Raw genomic sequence first — 21,584 nt, forward strand, 5'->3', positions numbered from 1 at the left:
ATTTCTTCAATAACTCCTTCACATACTTGGTCTGGTTAATATATATTTCTTTGTCTGTTTGCTTGATTTGTAGACCAAGGAAAATTTTCATTTCTCCCATCATGCTCATTTCAACCTTCGTCTGCATCAGCTTAGAAAAATCCTCATAGAGAGTTTCATTAATAGCCCAAAAAAATAATGTCATCAACATAAACTTAAACTAATATAAACTGTGAGTCATAGTTTTTGCGAAAATAGTTGTGTCCACTTTTCCTCTTTCAAAACCATTTCCAATAAGAAAGGAACTAAGCTTTTCATACCAAGCTCGAGGAGCTTGTTTTAATCCATATAAAGCTTTGTTAAGTTTGAAAACACAATGAGGAAAAGTATATCATTCTCAAGCTCAAGGGGTTGCTCCACCTAAACTTCCTATTGGATAAGTCCATTCAGAAATGCACTTTTACGTCCATTTGATATATCTTTATATTGTTATAAGCAACAAACGATAGTAAAATGCATATTGCTTCCAGACAAGCAATAAGAGCATAGGTTTCAGTGTAATCAATACCTTCTTGTTGTGAGTATCCTTTAGCAACTAATCTTGCTTTGTTTCTCGCAACCTTAGTGTCCTCTTCTAGCTTGTTTCTAAACACCCACTTAGCTCCAATAGCTTTTTTGTCCTTGGGTAGCTCCACTAGTTTTCATACATCATTCTTCTGAAACTAGTCGAACTCCTTTTGCATGGCTTGCACCTAGTTCTCATCTTGCACTGCCTTATCTATGTGTTTGGGTTCAATTTGTGAGATCAATATTGTATGGCCCTGAAGTTTGAGGGATACTCTAGTTTGGAATTTTTCTATTGGATCACCAATGATTTGGCTTTATGGGTGGTTCTTTCTCATATTGTGTCCAATTGGTTCTCTTATCTCTTCTTGAGGACCGCCCAATGGTGGATTGGATGTTTTAACTACTGTGTTGTGAATAGGTGACACAAAGTTTTTGATTCCATTGTCTAGTCTTAGATCTACAAAGGACTCACCCAACTCTAATGATTCCTTATCAAGCTTGGTGTCATCAAACCTCACATGAATAAATTCCTCAACTACTAAGGTTCTAGACTTATATACTTTATATGCCTTTGATATTTCAAAGTATCTAAGCATTATTCCATTATCACACTTAGAGTTGAACTTTCCCAAGTTTTCCTTAGTGTTTAAAATGAAACATTGACATCCAAAGGGATGAAAGCATGATATGTTGGGTTTTTGTCCCTTCCGCAATTCATATAGTCTTTTTCAGAATGGGTCTTATGTAAATTTTGTTTTGTAAATAGCATACAATATTTACTATTTCAACCCATAAATGCTTAGGAGTAGAATTGTTTGTTCTTTCTTTCTACCACACCATTATGTTGAGGTCCACTATGATTAGTCCATATCTTTTTCCTGTTATAGAGGTTGTTCTAGTTGAGCCAAACAAATCAATATGTAAAAGTTCTAAAGATCTTGAGATGGAAACAATGTTTTTGCTAAAAAGTGAATGTTTAACTTGTTTCCTCTTTTGACAAGCATCACAAAGTAAGTCATCTTTGTATGACATACTTGGTAGACCTTGTTATGCTTTGGTAGCTTTGAGATTAACCTTAAGCTAGCATGACCAAGTTTTTATGTCATACCCAATGATCTTCTTGACATAAAGCATGCAAGATACATTTTGATCTAATAGCTCACCTAGTCTAATCTTATAAGATTACCTTTCCTCTTGGCATAAAAGAGTAATAACCCATCATTATTCTGAATGATACACTCATCCTTGTTAAAAGAAACATCATATCCAATGTCACACAATTGACTTATGCTCAGTAGATTATGTTTTAACCCTTCCACAAACAAAACATTATCAATAGGTGGATATGGAGGTATACCTATCTTACCTACTCATCTTATTCTAATTCTAATTCTTCAGAAGTTGTATCATCCATCAAACATAGGTTGGCTTCCTCTTCTTTATCTTCGTTAGAGGTGGTGTCATCCAAATCCTCCCCAATGCTCATTAAATTCTTCTTTTCCTTGGACTTGTAATGTTTGTACTTGTCCTTGGATTTCTCCAATTTTGGGCACTCTAACTTGAAGTGTCTAGGCTTCTTGCATTCATAGCCTATAATGGAGCTTTTTTCTTTGTCCTTCTTCTCCTTAAACACCTTCATGGAAGAGTTCTTCCATCTGGACCCACTATTGTTCTTCCACATCTTCCTGATCTTTCTGGAGACGAAAGTTAACTCATTATCCTTTTCAGATTCTTGTTTAGATTCATCATTAGAAGAGTTATCCACACTCAATGCCATGGACACACTTTTGGACGATGACCTAGATAAGGATTTCTTGGATGATGGTGTTTTCCTTGCTTTCTGAGTGTTGGGAGCAAGAGATTTTCCCTTATTGACTCCTTCATCTTGTTGAAGTTCTTTTTCATGGACCTTTAAGATACCAATAAGTTTTTTAAGGGACATAGAATCAAGATTCTTTAGTGCTCTTAAGGCTGTAACTTGTAATCTCCATTTCTTAGACAAACTTCTCAAAATTTTTTCAATGTGATCATAATTATCATAAGTTCTGCCTAAAGATCTTAATTCATTTAATATGATTTGTATGTGTTCAAACATACATTGCATGTCTTCTCTTTCTACCATAGTAAATAATTCAATACTCATGTTTGAAGAGACTTAGCTTGCTTTTCTTTACTTGTTTCATCCCTTCATATGTTATGGTCAGTGTGTCCTACATGATATGAACCTATCAAGGCCCAATTATGTCAAACATCCTTTGCAATGGAATGAAGATTCATTCACTAAAAAAAGGTATGTGACATTTATTGTGTTTGAAGATATTCAAAGATATAAAAAGATATTGAAGATATCATTAGATTTAGAATTTATTGTTAAGTTTTAGACCAACTATTATTAGGATATGTTTTTATCTTATCTTTGAATTTATTTCCCTTATTAGGGTGATGATAATATCTTATTGAGATTTGTTTCCTCTATTAGGATTTTATCTTATCTTTGAATTTATTTCCTTTATTGGGATGATGATCGTATCTTACTAAGATGTGTTTCCCCCATTAGGATTTTATCTTACTTTGGTGTATTCTTCCTTAGAGAGAGCACACAGTAGAGCGCTACAAGCTTTGGAGTCAAGCACAAGTCTTTGTTTTTGCTGTTCGGTCCATTGACTTCTAGGGATCTCATTCAGTTCATCATCATATGGAATGTGATTTCCATTCTCTACAACATCCTATAGATCGATATGTATGGATTCGAAGTGTGTAATTATCCTTTCCTTCCAATAGTCATATTTGACTCCTCTAAACATGGTGGCTTGTTGGTAGCATATCCTTTTTCCATTTCTTTCATTGACTGGATATTTTCTTCTATATTGTTAAATACTCAACACGAGAGGGTGAGCTCTGATGCCAACTAAAATAAAAAATATCACACTAGATGAGGGGTTGAATAATGTGTTAGACTTAAATTTTTTTCGCAAGATGTTGTTTTTCACAAACGAATATGCAAAAACCAAGTTACTGAAAGTGTTGTCCAATGAACAAGACCAATTTTAATAAAAGTAAAAATACTATCGTCCAATGATTGATATAACAATATTGTCACAAAGGTTTTCCAAGAAAACACTTGCGTGATAAAGTATGTAAATATAAGCTAAAGAAAATACTAATCAAATAGATCGATATGGAGTAAAAATAATTTTTACTAAAAAATTATTTAAATTTATTTTTGATATAGTATATTAAAAATTATACTATGATTAGTTATATAATGACATATAAATAAAATATTTGATATTTTAAAGTTTTTTAATATATCTATTATACATCTTATCATTTATTTAATATATTTATTATAAATAAAATTGTTTAAATTTATTTTTGATATAGTATATTAAAAATTATACTATTATTTGTTATATAATATATAAATAAAATGTTTGATATTTAAAATTATTTTTTATTATATATCTTATCATTTATTTGATATCGTCTCGAAAAAACAAAAGTAAGATTAAAATAAAAAAAACCGATCAAAACTTCATAGATTGGATTAAAGTTTGGATTAAAAAATCAAAATATTTTTTTCTTCCATATCGATCTAATTCAATACGTGAGCACTGCTTGTTAGATTGAGATATTTTAAAAATTAAGAGACTTAGATTGAATTTTTTAAAAATTGAGGGATAATATTTCTAAATAATTAAGGGACTAAATTAATAATTAAGAAAAAAATTAATTTGCTGCCTTATATTAATTATTTTGTTTAAGTAAAGTAGAATGATTTTCATTTGAAAAAAGTAGGATTATTTTGATCTAAATATTTAATGTATGTGGCTCATAGTTTAGCAAGAGCGTCAATTTTATATGCTAGCTCTCATATCTTTCATCATATTTAATATTGTATTTACAAATTTATTATGAATGAAATGACATAAATATCTTTTCATAAAAAAATCTAAAATTTGCATTTATTCATGTTAATAAACTCATATATATTTTAGAAAACATTTTTCATTAAAAAAACAAGGCATGTTCATAACTGTGTAAATGGCGTGCGCGTTGTTGTTGTTGTTTTAAAGTATAAATTAAGGTCAAGTATAATAAGCGGTTGAAGTTTGAAAATCACATTTTTACGGAAGAGTCGTTGGCCTCCGTTTGAATATCACCAACCAAGTATACCTACTAATAATTTTCAGAGTCCAAATCTTTATTTATAGAACACTCTTTTTTTAAAAAATAAAGTAAAATTCCCATTTAAAACTTCAATTAACTATGTACAGTACAAAATCTTTCAATGTATAAACTTCTTATTTTTTTTTTAATTTCAAATCAGTGACAAAAAGGCTTGTTTGTAAAAAAAAAACTAATAAACAGATTATTAATAAAACAACATTATGGGAATAAAATAAAATCTAATTTTTGAAACTTATGTAAGGTAATATTTTGGAATATTGTTAATGATTTTGTAAAAATGATCTAAAGTAAACTTGAAAAGGGAAATTTATGTATATATTTTTATAAAGTTAATGTAATATACATATAGCAAAACTATTATTTCTTAAATATTTTGTAATTGATATGTTTATGTTAGATATACATTTTATAATGTTAGGTGATACGCATTTTTTTATCAGAAAAATAAAATAAAATCTTAGGTGATATTTTAGAATCTTATTGATAATTATGTAAAAATTATTTAAAATGAACTTGAAAAGGGAAAAAAAAATCTAAGGACATGTATGTTTGACGGAATGTTATTGGATTTTTGGGAATGTGAAAATGAGAATATATATTCTCATGTTAATTGGAAGGTATCAAAAAGATTGTCGGGTATATTTTATTTTTGAGAAAAATGAGAATTCCATGTTTATATTCATTTTATTCCCATAAAAGGAGGCTCAAAATTTGATTTGTAGTGTGGGGAAAATCATATATATTGTGTCAAAATACTATTATACCCTCACTACCATATTTTCTTTCCACCTAATTCTACCCTTGCTTTTCACAAGTTACATTTTATAATTTATATGAGTAATTTTTTAATATTATTTGAATAATTTATATATTATTAATTATTTAATTTAAATTTTAATAAATATATGTTAAAAGATATATCAATAAATAATTTATATGATTCTTAGATACTATAATTGATTTAAAATTCTTTTTGTAAATAAAATAAATATAAAATCTGTATTAATTAAATTATTTAAAGAAAATAAATATAGGAATGACACGTAACATTAGCCCATAAAATAAAATCTTATTATATATATATACATAGATATAGTAAATTCCCACTACTTAACATTTATAATTAAATTGAATTTTTCTTTGATATAAGCATGCAGGTTATTTTAAAAGACCGTAAGTAGTTGGTGTCTAAGTTTTAGCTGAAATGAGCTTTATATGTTTTATTTCTTGTATTTATCTAACAACACATATGAAATTAACTTTTGTCTATCAAAACTATATATTGCTACCAAATAATCGTGTGCTATGATGAATTTGTTTTATATTGAAATTTGGGAATTGCAACGTATGAACTCAGCATAAAAAATTTCATTGTTGATATAGAATATAATAATTTTTTAATATAAAAAGAATATTTTAATAATATAATGTATCCTAGAATAGAGAGTGTGAACCAAACATATAAATATTTTTTTCAGGAATATCAAAAAATTTTCCAATCAATTTTAAAAATTATCTAAACATATTTTCGTCTCCTAAAAAAATTAAGCATATTTTTCTTAAAATATGTCGATAAGTTCTTCCAGCTAATATTTTGAGGAATAACATTTTTAAAAATTCAATAAAATTGGGTAAAACAAACACCTCCAAAGATATTTTTTTTTATAAAAAAATACAAACTTAAGACTTTATTTAAAAGATTTAGACCCATTTCTACTTAAATCAACAGCATAACAATTAAACTCCAACATAAGTAAAAAAACATGTATTTGGTCATAAAAATATAAAGGTAGACTTTTATTTATTTTTAATTCAATTGTCACTTTTAGACTTTGGAAGCTTCCAAGCGCCAAGGACTATATGGACGGTGATTAGGGTCAGAATCATGGCCAATTTGGTTCGAGCCAATCAAACCACGACACGTGTCCCACGTACTGGGCTCCATGTAGACCTAGGTTGCATATAAGAAAGGCTCACTATTCTCCATTTCACTCCGTTCAAAGCACGCCGTGTTTCGCTATCTCTCCCATCCTTTCGCATTCTCAATACCCTTTTGATTTGTGAAAGGTAAAACCCTCTCTCTCTCTCTCTCTCTCTCTCTCTCTCTCTCTCTCTCTCAAGATCTGAACAATTTCGTTACCCTTTTCTCGATTCGATCTTCAGATCTGTCGCCGTATGATGCTGTCTTTGTTTTCTGTTTTGATGTTTTATATGCTGTTTTTGGTTCCATGTTTTGGTGTGAATTCTAGTTTACTGTTGGATCCGATTCGTTTTGGTCTTGTTTTTGTTTGGGGCATTGGTGTTTCGCTGTTGAATCCGATGAAGTGATGGATCTGTGTCAGTTTGTTCTTGTGTATTCTGATCCCGATTGGCTTGATCTGTAAGCTGAATCTGTTATTGAGTGGGTTTTAGAATGAAGCTCTTCTATTTTTTTGATTTAGAATTATGGGTCTTTTTTATTTTAATTTTTTCTTTCAATGGTCCTCAAAAATCTAGTCTTTTTTAGATTTTAGAGATTGCCATTGTTTTATGGTTGGATATGAATCTGAGTTTGTTTTGTAGATCTGTATTGGTTTCTGATTTTTTTTTTCTGTTTTTCTTTTGTTTTGTCTGTCTAAGTGTTCCTTGTTCTTTTGGAAGTTTCACATCGGTGTATAATCGTGGTTGCCAGCTTTTTAACGTTTGAGATCTGATCCTTTTTTACTCCTTCAAGGGAGATTTATGATTTTTGTTGTTGTTTCTTTATTTATTTGAGAGAAAGGTTGAATAATCTTTTGCTTTGTACGTGTGTTTATGTGATTATGAATGGTATTGATGCTTCATTTTTTCCTCTTGCATTATGACTGGTATTGATTATACTAGTTCTAAACTATACTGTAGCTGAATATTTGTATTCCAAATAAATAGGAGTGTTTCTTTTATGGATGATTACTGCATGAGGACTTGTATCTGACAAATTTTTCTCATACTAATCTTAATGAACTCGATATTCTGGTTACCACCATGGGTTGCTTGTATCCTGGTGTCCATTGGCTTATACTATCGATATATTGAAGTTCCTTTCTTTATTATACTTTTGGATGTCCAAATGATTTCTGTTCCTAAATTTCTGTATGCCTTACCTTTGCCTTGTCTATCAAAGAAAACTGTGTGCTAGACCTTACCTTTGCCTTGTATCAAACAGAAAACTGTGTTAGTATTGAAATGGTTTTGAGAAGTTGTGCCTCTTTCATAGCCAATGCTCATGGTTTAGTGAATGCCCTTGCTGAATGCTGTTATGATCAGATTTGCAAAATTTATTTACTTTATTTGACCTTGGATATTTTCTTCAGGAAAGCAAACATGGTTGATCAGGTCCAACACCCTACAATCATGGACAAGGTTGCTGGTCAGCTCCATCTCCGTTCTGGTCTTTCATCTGGTATTAGAAGTTATGATGGAGCCTACCGCCACCCAGCTATGTACCAAAGACCCTCTTTTGGGAATTACTCGAATGCTGCATTGCAGTTTCCTGTGATGCCCACATGCAAAGCTACCATGGATTTGTCTGCTACTGCAACATCTGCCTCACCCGTCTTTGTTGCTGCTCCAGCAGAGAAAGGCCATTTTCTTTTAGACTTTCTCATGGGAGGTGTTTCAGCAGCTGTCTCCAAAACTGCTGCTGCTCCCATTGAACGTGTTAAGCTTTTGATCCAGAACCAGGATGAGATGATCAAAACTGGTAGGCTTTCTGAGCCCTACAAAGGTATTGGTGATTGTTTCAAGAGAACAATGGCAGATGAGGGTGCTATTTCTCTATGGAGAGGAAACACTGCTAATGTTATCCGTTATTTCCCCACCCAGGTTAGTTATTTTGTAATCTTCATTTGAACAAAACTTAGATGTAATTGTAATTAGTGTTGTTTTCCAATTAGTATTACAGTTTTACTCAAGTAATCTATGTTGACCCTTGATACATAATTTTATCAGAGGTGAAACTTCAATTCTAATTGAACAACTCCATAAGCATCTCCATCCCAAATGGAATAGTATAATATTATATGTGATGCTGAATTTTCTGTTTGAATCCTACCAGGCTTTGAACTTTGCATTTAAGGATTACTTCAAGAGGCTTTTCAACTTTAAGAAGGATAGAGATGGCTACTGGAAATGGTTTGCTGGCAACTTGGCCTCTGGTGGTGCTGCTGGTGCATCATCCCTTTTGTTTGTTTACTCTCTTGACTATGCCCGTACCCGTCTTGCCAATGATGCAAAGGCTGCAAAAAAGGGTGGAGAGAGACAATTCAATGGTCTCGTTGATGTCTACAGGAAGACATTGGCATCTGATGGTGTTGCCGGGCTCTACCGTGGTTTCAACATCTCATGTGTTGGAATCATCGTGTATCGTGGTCTGTACTTTGGATTGTATGATTCTGTTAAACCAGTTGTCCTCACAGGGTCATTGCAGGTTGGTTTTGGCCCCTTTATAATTGATATGTGATATTCTGTTCAATCAAATTCTTATACTTGTTTAGTGTTGCTAGTGTATTTTTAATGATGTTTAATTATGTCTTTAGTTCTTTTTTTTATATATGATTTTAGACTTTTAAAATTGTTTGTTTTGGAAGTATTTCACATATCTTAAACATTTTGAAATGGTTTTTTTATCACTGGGTAGTAGTTACTTAGTGGTGATATTGATGTCACATTTAATCATGTTCTGTTGTGTCATTAACCATATTGAGGTGCATGTGACGTGACATAACTGGATGTATGTTATGTCATTGTTAAGTGGTGGCATGGATTACTTTAAGAAATGAGTAAATACACAATTTTGTTTTTAAAATTCCTGAAGAAAATAAAGTTACCAAATAATCCTTGTAAAAGTGAGATATTTTTGTCCTTCTATTCGTTGAATGTATTGACTTGACTAAAATGTCCCATATTTATAATCTTGAGGGATTAAATTGCTACTTTATTGTATTAGGGATCAATCTATCTCATTTTTTTTATGGATCAATTTGAGTATTCACCCTTGAATAATTTTAAAATATACAAAAAACAACCATTCAAAATTAAATTTGAGGGACCTACATCAAATAAAACCATTTTGTGATGGCTAAATGTATGTATATTTTACTTAATTATGTTAATGCAACCAAAAGGTTCTTCAGGTTTTTATGTAGTGTTGTCTTATTTACTGAAATATAACGCAATGAATTTCCCTTGATGATTGCAGGATAGCTTTTTTGCCAGCTTTGCCCTTGGATGGCTCATCACCAATGGTGCAGGTCTTGCATCATACCCAATAGACACTGTTAGAAGAAGAATGATGATGACCTCTGGTGAAGCTGTCAAGTACAAGAGCTCCTTGGATGCATTCACACAGATCCTCAAGAATGAGGGTGCCAAGTCCTTGTTCAAGGGTGCCGGTGCCAACATCCTCCGTGCCGTTGCCGGTGCTGGTGTGCTTGCTGGTTATGACAAGTTGCAGGTTCTTGTGTTCGGCAAGAAGTACGGCTCTGGTGGGGCTTAAGTTCTAATGCTGAGTCAGTACTATTATTTGTTTTTAGATGGCGATGAAAAAAACCATTGAGTTCCAAGAGTCTTAGACTAATTGCTGCCGCAAATTTTGTTTAATAAATTTACTAGATGGGATATTGTCCCAAAAACCGTTTTTAAATTTCATCATGATGGAAATTTTACATTTGAGAATATGATTTATTTGAGTGGCAGGGGAAAGCTGTCACTTGGAATTCCAATTTTATGATTTTAAAATTTTATACAACATTGTTCAAGATTGTCTTATTTTTAGAATGAAGTGCTGATGAATGTTTTGCTTTCATATGATTATCGTTATTGGTCAAAAGTATTTTGCCCATATAACCTATAACCGAATTGATCTTTTATTCTTTTTAGGTATACAGGTGTTATATGGATTCTGAAATTTTGTTTTCGCTTGTCTATATAAAGTTTTGCTTGATTGTGCTTTCTTTAATGTATAACTAACTATAAATATAAATACTCCTAAACTGAAATTATCTAAAACTAAAATGCTGTTTAGTGCGAAACGAATGATGCCCCGGATTTATGATCATACGTGTCTAATATGAAGTACAATATTGCATGATCTTTGTTTAGGCGAATAAAGTATACACTAGTTTTTAAGCAAAATCTAAGTTTAAAATCATGAAGTATTCAGTGTCACAAATTAAAATTAAACTCAACTTAAGAAGTTAAGAATAGAAATACTCTTAAAGATAAAACTTAGAAGTCTAAAGACAGCAAAAATAATAAAGGAATCCTTGAAAGGAATGTCTAATGTATTTTTTTATATGAAACTAACACAAGAATCAAGAGAGATCCTCTTTAATTATATTTAATATGAAATTTCATATAAAAAAAGGTCTCAATGAAGTGTTTAAAAAGTCTATTTATATCTTCTGCTAATAATTCTAAATTAAGCCTAAAGTCCAATAATTAATCTAATAATTTAAAAACTTGAAAATAACAATAAAAGGTGGTGGTAGTCCATCACAAGTCCAAAAAATAGATTCAAAATATAATTAAAAACGAAAATAAATCATATTATAAAAGTTGACTAAAATTTATAAGTTTTGTTTCTTCTTCCCTTTCCTTTATGAGATCATTTAGTTTCTCGTCAAGCTCTTTTTGAAATCTCTTACTCCTTACCGTAGTGTTGGTCTATTCATGTTGAGTCCACCCAAGCCAAATTCTTTCTTTTTGAGTAGTTCTCCATCTATCATTTGAGATGCATAGTGATATTGGATAGGCCAATCTCTTAATCATATTAGAGTGAGGAGTGGTATTGTAGAAAAGTTAGATTTATTCCAAGAAAGTTAAATCATATGTAAACACTTTAGAGGAACATGTTGACAATATATGTTAACCAAAGTGGTTGATTACGGGAACTTAAATTGCAAAAATATGTAAAAGAAACATTATCATTAATATGAATGGTAGGAAAGTTTCTTGAGTTAGACTAAGATTGTGAATTTTTTTAAAATAAGATCAAATTTATGAAAAATAGAATTGAAATTATAATTTAGCCTTATGAGAAAAACCTTGAGTTTAATTTAGGGATCACAAGAATTTCGTACATGTGTATTTATGTGAAGTCTTTTGACTTTGATGAAAAATACTTGTTTAGATATATATATATATATATATATATAATAAGTTAAGTTTATGTTATGATTATTGTTATTTTGTTGTTTATTCAATTTAGGCTTAAATATGTTTTTATAATCCATTTTGTTTGTAAAAAAAATTATAACCTATTTTAATTTTACTACCTAAATAAACTTTATTTTTATATTTTACTATTTGAAAAAAAATTATATTTGATTTTAGTATGTGTGGTTAGTCAAAGTTCTTTAATTATAATATTACTTATATTTTGATAGTAAAGACTAAAAGAGAATTAAAACATAAAATATAGTATAGAGACTAAAAAGATCACTTTTAAACTATAGGAACTAAAAGAAAATTAAAATACAAAATATAAGGACTAAAAAACCACTTTCAAACTACAAGGACTAAAAAAAATTAAAATGTAAATTATAGGGATTAAAAAAACCACTTTAAAACTATAAGAACTAAAAGATACAAATGATAAAATTATAGGAACCAAATGAGTAATTAAATCTTAATTTTACTACCTAAATAAACTTCATTTTTGGACCTGTTTGAGTGTAAGCTTCTCTAGAAGCACTTTTAGAAAAAAAAAATAAGAAGAAAAAAATGAAATGAGATTCTCCATTACCTAAAATGAAATTTTTTTATATTTGATTTTAATATGTGTGGTTAGTCAAAGTTCTTTAAGTGATGATGTGGTGGGCTAACTGAGTGATACATCATCACTTAAGAAACCTCAACTGATGGTAAATACTAAAATATTATAAGTAATATTATATAAAAAAAATAAAGTTTAGATAATAAAAATAAATAGTTTAATGTCATTCAATTACAAATCATCATTTAAATTATTTTAAGAGTTAATAAATTTATCATAATGAATTATGATTTAATTGTGTAAAATTTTTTATAATATAAATGCATACAAAATAAACTATATTATATGCATGAAAAACATAATTAAACCTTCACTTTACTGACATTTAAATTTAAAGTTAAAAAAAAGTATACAAATATAAAGTATACACTGAGGCATCCTTAGACTTTTGTTAATCATTGGAGTGGGCGAGTGGAATTGTAGGCTGATAGTGTTGTAAATCTATCTTCTTCTCAAGATGTTGAGACTGAAGCTGACAAAGATGAAGTAATTTAATCATCAACCGAACTGAAGATTCCTCACCTTATATTTTTTTCTTTTTCTAACTTAGAATTATTTCTTCCAGAAACCTGCTGCTACCTCTGAAATGCCTATCGAACCATGCCCGAGGCGACATTGGAACCAATGCATGAAACAACAAATAGGACCAATTCCTTAAGATAGTTCGATTCCAGAAATGGAAGTAGAAATTGATCAATATAGTTGGGATGAACTAATTAGATTCTTAAAATTCAAACAAAGCCTGTTGATGCTCCAACTAGAAGTGAGGCCGAGAATCCAAGAGATTGAGAAACACATAACTTGAAAAATAAAAACACACACCTAAATGCTTCTTGTGAGCAAGTTAACCAAATAAATAGAAGATGTCAACAAAACCATATAATAAGAAGATAGACGAAAAGAGGAAAGAAGAAATACACTAATCTATTTGTGATTGACCTTAATGATAATCGTTTAAACTGTTAAATGTTTTCAAAGTGCAACTTAGATATGTCGAAAATGGCGTGACATCTGATGAGCAAAGGTGGGAGGATTTGAGGGATTTTCTGAAGTGAAAGGAAAAAGGAAAGAACAAAATCATACCTCCTTCCCGTCTTATTCTTTTAATATTTTTTAGAACATTTAATCCTTTGTTTTTTTTTAATTGTTGTAACAAATCCCTTTCATTTTTCTACCAAAACCTCTCAAATTCTGATTTTCTACTCAAAATTATATCATCATAATTTTATTTTTTTTACTAAAAAGTCACCAACTAAAATATCAAATTTGGGTCAATGGAATTATTCGAGACAATTTGGGTCAATGGCTTCAAGGTTTTTTGGGATGTTGTGTTTTTGCAACTCGCCAAAACGCATAATTGCATAAGTTATTTCATGGTATTTCTCTTGCATTGAATTTCAGTTACACAACAATAGAATGTGAATCTGATTCTTTGCTAGCCTTGTAGTTGATTTTGGGTGGTGCTACAACACATCATTCGCATGTTCCTATTATAAACAAGATTTGTGTCTTCAAGCAAAAATCGTGTCATAGGTAACATTTGATCATATGTATATGTACAGGCCAATCAATATGTAGATTGACTTTTTAAGAAGGGTTGACAACCGATCTTACCATCATCTTTGTCATTTTATCTTGTTTCTTTAAAGAGACTTTGTTATTAGTTGATGATCCCTGAAATTCTTCCTTGAGGCTATAGCTTTCTTGTTTGCTGTTTTTCTCCCAATGATAAAAAAAAAAAATCAAATCTTATCTAAAATCTAAATTATACATTTTCTTTTTCTTCAAATCAACATTACATCGTACTATATCCTTTGTCAAACGCTTATGAATTCTAAACTTACCTTAGCAATTGTCATTAGGCATAAAATGATTATGTATCCATAATTATTTAAAAAAATAAAATTTTGAAGAAAAATACGAAAGAATTAAACTTATTTAATTTTAAAATAAGAAAAATCTGAATTTACTCGAAAATTATTTGAGAAATTAAAATTTCAGAGTCTAAATTAGATGGATGAAAAGTGAAATTATAGGTAGTATTAGTAACATCTTATCATCAAAGCTACTTTAATTATAATACAACTATTGATGAATGAATCAACGAAGATCTCCAACGGTCAAAAGCATATGCTTAGAGCGATCCAATGTCGGTTCCTAACGTTCCATTTCTCATTTCTCATTTCTCTCTGATCCATAACGGTCACATTTGCATTCTTCACTATCACGTGCACACACATCATCACTCTCACTTAGCGCTTTCTTGGTTTGCACTCACTCACTCATCTCTTTCTCTCTCTCATCAATGGAACCCGCGAAAATTGATTGGAAGAGACTAGAGTGGAGCTTCGTGGAAGACGAGCTCTACGAGCACATCAACGCGCCCAAGTGGGTTGACTTCTTGTCCCTTGACCACTCCCTCGATGATCATGCTGATGAAGCTTGGTTCTGCAAACCTGGTATCGTTCTTCACATTTTTTCTTTCTTTCAAGATTATTTGCATCTGGGTGTGCCAAAGTTTGCTTCTTTTTCTCAATGGGTATAGCCAAAGTTTGAAATTGGGTTGTGATTTTGCATCTGGGTTTGCCAAAATTTTGCTTCTTTTTCTAAATGGGTATGACCAAAGTTTTAAATTGTGGTCATGGTTCTGTCGCAATTCTTGATATTGCTGGAAATTGTGGACAAATGTAGCAGCAATTGCAGTCGCAGTTTTGCGGCTGAAATTGTGGTTGTGGATTGATTTTTTAAAACTTGGCTTACTAAATTTTGTTTCATTGCAGATTGCAAACATCCCAAGACAGCAGAGGATTTTCTGAGATCAGCAACTCCTTCCAAGGTTTTTTCTTTTTTTCTCTTATACCCTCTTTTTTGTTAAGTGTGAGATTCTCAATCATGGGTGTCACCCTATTTGATAAAAATTGAACCTTGAGCTGATTTTCTCATGCCGAGGTTCTAATTACGGTCTTAAATGATCTTGTGCTGAGGTTCTTTAAATCTTTTGTTTTTTGTAGAAGGGTTTTAGCCCGGGTTATGTTTCAGAGAATCTTCCAAGTGGTGACAAAATTAGAAGGTACTTACTTGAAACAACACTCTTTATTTTAACTTGCAATTGAAGACTGTGTTAAAAGATTGAAATTCACCAATTTTGCCTCTAGGTACAGAGATGTGAAAATCAAGAGAAGGGTGCCAGCAATGTCATCAGCTTCACCCCAAGCTGATAAGTTCAGATTCAACCAAGAAAGTGAAAACCAAAACCCAAATTTGTTTACTCCTCCTCCTACTAAGGAGGTTAACCCCGTGAAGGAAGCAATCAAGTCTAGTGAAGAGAAGAAGAAACTGGTTGATAATGATGACACATTAGAGGATCATAAGGTGCCTTCATTGAGATCAACTCTATCCGCCAAGAATTTGTTTGCGGGGAGGCCTATTCTGAATCAAATCACGGAATTCTGCAATGAATTGAAGAAATTAGCAATAAGAGCTAAGGAGAGAGAGAATGCTGAAAATTTGAGCCCAAAAGAGAGTGAAGAGGTTGTGGAGAAGACCCCTTGTTCTGTTCAAGCTTTGGCTGAGTCCGATCAAAAAGAGAAAGAAAGGAAGCCACTGCTTGAAGTGAGTAAGACTGAGAGATTGGAGGGGATGAGTGTTAAAGGGAAGCAACAGAGAAAAAAGTAAGCATATTCTTCTCCCTCTGAGCCTAAGTAATCTATGGTCCCTATTAGAAATTCTAGGAATTAGATGGAGAATACAAAAAGCTTAGGATATTTAGGGCTGACAATTTTATTTTTTTTCATTTTCATTTACAAAAATTTCACATTATTTTTCTATTTTTAATTATCTGTATAGAAAACACTTAAAAACAACTTTTATTATTGAATTAAAAGTGAAAATAAAAAATAAAAATATTTTTCAAAATAAAAGATCCTTTGGGGACTAAAAATTTCAATTGTACTTAAACTATAACTGCAAAAAGACACTTTTGTACATTGTGCTTTGGTTGTACTTACAAGCAACTGCATAGAAAAGTATGAAACATGTGATTTAATTGTGGTTGCAGTTGAAGTGCAGTCACCAAAATTGTGGAAATGTGTGTTTTGATTGGTGTACGTGTGTCCTTCCAGAGCACTGCAAAGTTGCTACTATTACTTCTCAATAATTTGATGGAAAAACATCAATTTACAAGCGTAGAAACACCACACCAAACACATTAGAAAATTGCAAGTAAATGTGGCCCACAGAAAATTATAAGTTGCAATTGTTGCCGTGATGCGGTTGACTGTATTTGGGTTGCAATTGCCTTTGGGGACTTAAATTTAAATTTATGCTTCTGAACAGTCTCCAATTCTAGTGTTGAAACAAAAACAGAGTTTTTTGCTCAATCGTATAACTAGCATAGTGTTTGTCAGTTTGATGTTTTTATTTATAATGACTAGCATGCTTAGAACAGTGATAAATAATGCCAAGTGATTCGCAATGTTGATAAAAAGTCAAAAGTGACACAAAGTGGTAATCAATGTTTTCGACTCTGATAAACAATGTTGAAGTTATATTAATCACCCTCAATCTTGAAAAACAAAACTACTTTTTATTCTTGCTTAATCTGCATTGCCAATAAATGTGATGCATAAGTTATTATAGGTAGCTGCATAATACATATAGCCTAAGTTTGGTGGAGGGTCAATTTTCTCACTTGTGCTTATTGAAATATAGGCTGGCCATTGATTTTTACCTAGGACTACACAGCATTATCTATATATATAGTTCAGTGACTGTAAACTTGATTGTCAAAAACATATTTACCACCCCATTCTAGCATTTCCCGAGTTAATCAGTTGTGTATTACTGTATTCTGCAGAAGACCTGATGAGGCAGAGAACAACAACATGTCAATAACTCTTGACCTGGAGAATCTAAAGCACAAGAGGGAGGGGACCTTACAACAAATTAGAACGAATCCTCCCTCTCCTCAGTGCTTCTCTGCGGCACGTGGATTAAACAAACCTATCCCTTCAAAGGCTTCCAAATCCCGGCTAATGGTATGTTTGTAGCTGCATTTATACGGTTGAACTTTTCCAGATTGATAGAAGACTGACATGACAAGACAATGCTAACATTTGATTAGACAAAATCAAGCTATACGTTAATAACAAATTTTGAATGGATTAGGATGAAAGGGTTATGTAGTTCTTTTTGATAATTATCTTTTAAGGGTAGGTTTAGCCTGTATCAAGAGAGCATAATATAGCCTGTATCATTTAATGATAATTTAAAGGATCATGAAAATGTACCAATTCATGCACAGTGTTTTATTCTGCATTTGGGAGATATTACATGCTGATCTTGGTTAGTAAGCATCATTAAATATTTCTTTTGATGTTAACTGGCAAATGATGACCTATTTGCTTCCCTACACATCATTACCTGTTTTTGTGCAAACTTGTGCATTTAACAAATTTCTTTCAGTCCCTACTGTGCTAAGGCAAAAACTTTGTTAAAAAGTTACTTTTGAATGTTACAAGGGAATGAAAAGTGTTTGCACTCTTCCTATAATGACTTAACACCACTGAATTGCTGCTGATATGCCTTTTTCTTGTTCTTCTTTTGCAGGAGAGAGGAATACTTGGAGAAATTGAACAAAACAAGGAAATTGTGAAGGAGTCTCCTGCAGAGAAGAGCAGAAGCACTTCAATAGTTGATGGAAGAGAAACAAAAGCCTTGGACATGTTTTGGTTCTTGAAGCCTTGCACACTGTCAGGCTGAATGAATTTATTGAAAACTTAGGCAAAAAGATTATTTCATTCTTTCATTCTTTCATTTAGGTCGATAGTCATTCTTTATAGCTGTAATCATTCATTATTAATTTGTTGTCTTATGTTTGTACCATTGATAGAAGAATGTGAAACTGACGATTCAATCAATACACATGTACTGAAACAATGATTTTATTAGTATTTATAAAACAAAAATGACCAAATATGTTGATAAAGTCACATATGTTGACAAAGAAACTTAATATATAATTTTTAAAAAAAATTATTTTAGACCTCACACATTATTTGTGGGTGACTTACTTAAGAAATTAATACTTTATGAGCCTCAATGACGAGGTATGTTTTTCCCTCCTTAAAAGTTTTTATCTCAAGATGTATGGATACATTGAAATTTGTTGACTATCCATATTGTATCCCACAATAACTGATGTTTATAAGGTAAGGTATAAAATTTTCAATTTTTTTAATAGAGACTACTAGGTCATGCAGTTCAATTACCACATTACGAATGTAATGACAACTCTAACATCGATTACTACAAAAACAACATCGACGATCATCAACAAAAGGACAAACTAGAAAATCAACAACGAAGTTGTCCAAAAACAAAACCCAATGGTGACGGTGATGAATTCAAAATTAAGTTCATAAACTTTAATTCAAATTACAAATAACCACCAAAAATCCATTACAATTAGAAATTACAAATAACCACCAATTGAAAGAAATATTTTTTCTTTTAAAAAAAGGAAGAAAAATTGAGAATCCTCGTCTCTTGATGACACATTGTCTCTAACACTCCTCCATCTTCGAACACCACACATGTCCCCGACTTAACTCCGTATCCTTCTAGCACATGAATTGGTCATCTTTTTGCAAACTAAAAATATATTTTCCACAAAAAGGTCCAAAAATTGTTCTCTGTTTTGATTTGTACTTATCATCAGGTTGGTATACTCTGGCATGTGAGGTACAAACATGTGGCGCTACCTTAGCCACCCAAATCTAATAATAATATTAAAAAAAAAACACGTATCAAATTCAAGTCACAAATTATAAAGGAACCCAGATTATTGATTCTTCAAAATAACACATTTCTTCATCAATCTAATACGCCCCAGAAAATTCTTGGTTATTTAATTTGCTCGGTTACATGACCATCAAAGAGAAATCACAAAATTCTTACTCAAAAAAAGGCAAAAAAGAAAAAAAAGAATAGGAATCACAAAATGGAATCCATATATAGCTTAATTTATTAGTTTGTTATAATAATTTTACTCAACATGGTCCCGCAATAAGAGCAAGCACTGCCCCAAAAGTCCAAAACAACTCCATGATGGGAATCCAAAACAAATAAATTAAAGAGCAAAAAGATTGGAAAAAAAGAAGAGAAAATAAAATATTTACATTAAGATCCGGCTCAAGAGCATTCTTCAATGAATCTACCTTGTTCTGTTACACAGTATACAATTCATGACCCTTGACCAAGCCACACGCAGACGAGGATAAATCCTGTTGGTGTGGATTCTTGACTCTCTTGCCATGTCTTCAATGGTCTCTACAAAGAGGTTTAAGCTTCTGAGTGGTGGAATATAGAGGATCAAAGGAACAGCAGAGAAAGCCACTGAGAAGAACAAAGGCAGCATTGCTTTTGGTCTCCAAATAGCCAAAGTTGAAGACTTTGATTCCAAATAGAAAAGGTTCACTAACCTTGAACACAAAATCGAGGAAGAGATAAAGGAATGAGAGATGAATGTCAACAAACAGAAAGAGAAAAGGGAAAGCAAGCTCTTGAAAGTTTAAGAAAGTGTCAATCTGACAATCTGCTCAATCACCTAAATACAAAGTGAAGAGAATATATATATATATATGGGGATATAAAATAATTTTATATTATTACTTAATTATTAATTATAAATTATTATATATAAAATGTTTATTAAGAAAGTTTGATTGTAATGAATTTACTAATTTTAAAAGTCATAATAAATTTTTTTGACTGAGTGAAAATATAATTTTTTTTAATACTAAGATCATATTCAACCCGGTTATTTAGAAGGGTTGTTCAATTTAAATAATGTTGCTTGATAAAATTTATTATCAGAGCAGATATTACACATTGAAAAAAAATTCTTAAATATATCTAAAATTTATCTTGTTCCAAATTGATTCAAAATGGATCATTTTTTTAAACACAAGCACAATCGATTTGATCAAAACCAAGAAAAATATATAGGATAAGATTATGTCAACTTGATTTGAATTTCATGTATAATCTTAACATTATATATAGTTAAATCATAAAATAAAAAAATAAAATTTAAATTATTAATATATTTTAAAATATATAATATAATAGCATGTTTTATAAAATATTGTTTATTAAATTTGAAGGTTTTATTATTAATATACAATTGTTATAAGAACTTATAAGCTAGTTGGATTGGTGGAATGTTACAGGTCATATAGACCCTCTATAGATACCAAATGATAAAATCTTGAATATTTTTCAAGATCTTAGTTCTAGATACCAATTATTAAAATAATTGGAGATCTAAAAGGAGAATTGAATAGATTCTTTTAATTTTTACTAATTATTTCTTAAATTCAATTAAAATCAATACTCATTTACAACTTAAGGTTTTCTCAAAAGACTTGTTGAAGAAAGATCAACAACATATAAATCCAATATATTAAAAAATCTTAGAAAATAGAATTTTATGTGTGTTTCACATCAATTCCATTATAAAGATTGATTCACAAAACTAAGATTTAGAGAAAGAGAATTTATACTGATTCAATTCTCAAGAGGACCTACATCGAGTTGTTTTACGATCCCTTATAACTTTCACTATTATAGAATCAAATACAAATACTATGCACATGCAATTCCCCAAAATTCTACTTTTCCCTTAAACCCTACAAGAGAAAAATCAAAACCTTGTTCAACCCTACAACAAGAAATTCCAAGAGTTGAAACCCTATGAACTCAGATAACCCTTGGTAACCCCAACCAAGAATAAGAAAGTAGAAAGTAATCAGAATTGGATTGAATACACCTTGATGTGCCAATCACAATAATTGCAAGTTCTTCCTTTGATTATCAACCCATGATGAAGAATGAATGAATCTTGATCAACTTGAATCACTTGAAGAAATGCAAAGTAATTCCCTTAGACGACTCTTAGAATCTATTTTCTAAAAGGTAAGATTGTATCAAGAGTCATTAATAAGAAAGAACAAGTGAGAGTATTTACAATTTTAACAACTAAAACTGGTTT

General features: G+C 30.9%; 2 protein-coding genes and 1 long non-coding RNA gene across 7 annotated transcripts; 2 read left to right on the forward strand and 1 right to left on the reverse strand.

The window, feature by feature from the left end:
• The first annotated feature begins 6,664 nt into the window (after nucleotides 1-6,664).
• Nucleotides 6,665-10,524, forward strand: LOC114387302 (ADP,ATP carrier protein 1, mitochondrial). 2 transcript variants are annotated; one of them, XM_028347455.1, is made up of 4 exons: nucleotides 6,665-6,804; nucleotides 8,070-8,580; nucleotides 8,813-9,184; nucleotides 9,956-10,524. In XM_028347455.1, the coding sequence occupies exons 2-4, from the start codon at nucleotides 8,080-8,082 to the stop codon at nucleotides 10,250-10,252; spliced, it is 1,170 nt and encodes a 389-aa protein (XP_028203256.1). In that variant the 5' UTR covers nucleotides 6,665-6,804; nucleotides 8,070-8,079; the 3' UTR covers nucleotides 10,253-10,524. The 2 variants fall into 2 exon arrangements, with proteins under 2 accessions (XP_028203256.1, XP_028203257.1); XM_028347456.1 differs by lacking the exon at nucleotides 6,665-6,804 and adding an exon at nucleotides 6,848-6,910 and having other exon boundaries at nucleotides 9,956-10,252.
• Nucleotides 10,525-14,681: 4,157 nt separating this feature from the next.
• LOC114387102 lies at nucleotides 14,682-18,506 on the forward strand. Of its 4 annotated transcripts, none has more exons than XM_028347235.1 (6): nucleotides 14,682-14,991; nucleotides 15,313-15,368; nucleotides 15,547-15,602; nucleotides 15,694-16,203; nucleotides 17,388-17,568; nucleotides 18,140-18,506. In XM_028347235.1, the coding sequence occupies exons 1-6, from the start codon at nucleotides 14,838-14,840 to the stop codon at nucleotides 18,290-18,292; spliced, it is 1,110 nt and encodes a 369-aa protein (XP_028203036.1). In that variant the 5' UTR covers nucleotides 14,682-14,837; the 3' UTR covers nucleotides 18,293-18,506. The 4 variants fall into 4 exon arrangements, with proteins under 4 accessions (XP_028203036.1, XP_028203035.1, XP_028203034.1 ...); XM_028347234.1 differs by having other exon boundaries at nucleotides 14,686-14,991; nucleotides 15,544-15,602; XM_028347233.1 differs by having other exon boundaries at nucleotides 14,687-14,991; nucleotides 15,688-16,203.
• A 427-nt stretch (nucleotides 18,507-18,933) lies between these two features.
• Nucleotides 18,934-20,126, reverse strand: LOC114387654. Its single transcript, XR_003661364.1, has 3 exons — nucleotides 20,014-20,126; nucleotides 19,750-19,861; nucleotides 18,934-19,308 (listed from the first exon to the last, which is right to left on the reverse strand). It is a non-coding gene; the product is annotated as an uncharacterized LOC114387654 (long non-coding RNA).
• Between the last annotated feature and the right edge of the window lie 1,458 nt (nucleotides 20,127-21,584).

This window comes from Glycine soja, chromosome 15 (genome assembly GCF_004193775.1).
Source record: "Glycine soja cultivar W05 chromosome 15, ASM419377v2, whole genome shotgun sequence".
NCBI classification, from domain to species: Eukaryota; Viridiplantae; Streptophyta; class Magnoliopsida; order Fabales; family Fabaceae; genus Glycine; species Glycine soja.

Bases quoted from the DNA above. Each gene is read 5' to 3' on its own strand.
- LOC114387302 (XM_028347455.1), top strand. From the start codon at position 8,080: ATGGTTGATCAGGTCCAACACCCTACAATCATGGACAAGGTTGCTGGT. The intron at 8,581-8,812 runs GTTAGTTATTTT...GAATCCTACCAG, and splicing joins TCCGTTATTTCCCCACCCAG to GCTTTGAACTTTGCATTTAA. The intron at 9,185-9,955 runs GTTGGTTTTGGC...TGATGATTGCAG, and splicing joins TCCTCACAGGGTCATTGCAG to GATAGCTTTTTTGCCAGCTT.
- LOC114387102 (XM_028347232.1), top strand. From the start codon at position 14,838: ATGGAACCCGCGAAAATTGATTGGAAGAGACTAGAGTGGAGCTTCGTG. The intron at 14,992-15,312 runs GTATCGTTCTTC...GTTTCATTGCAG, and splicing joins AGCTTGGTTCTGCAAACCTG to ATTGCAAACATCCCAAGACA. The intron at 17,569-18,139 runs GTATGTTTGTAG...CTTCTTTTGCAG, and splicing joins CTTCCAAATCCCGGCTAATG to GAGAGAGGAATACTTGGAGA.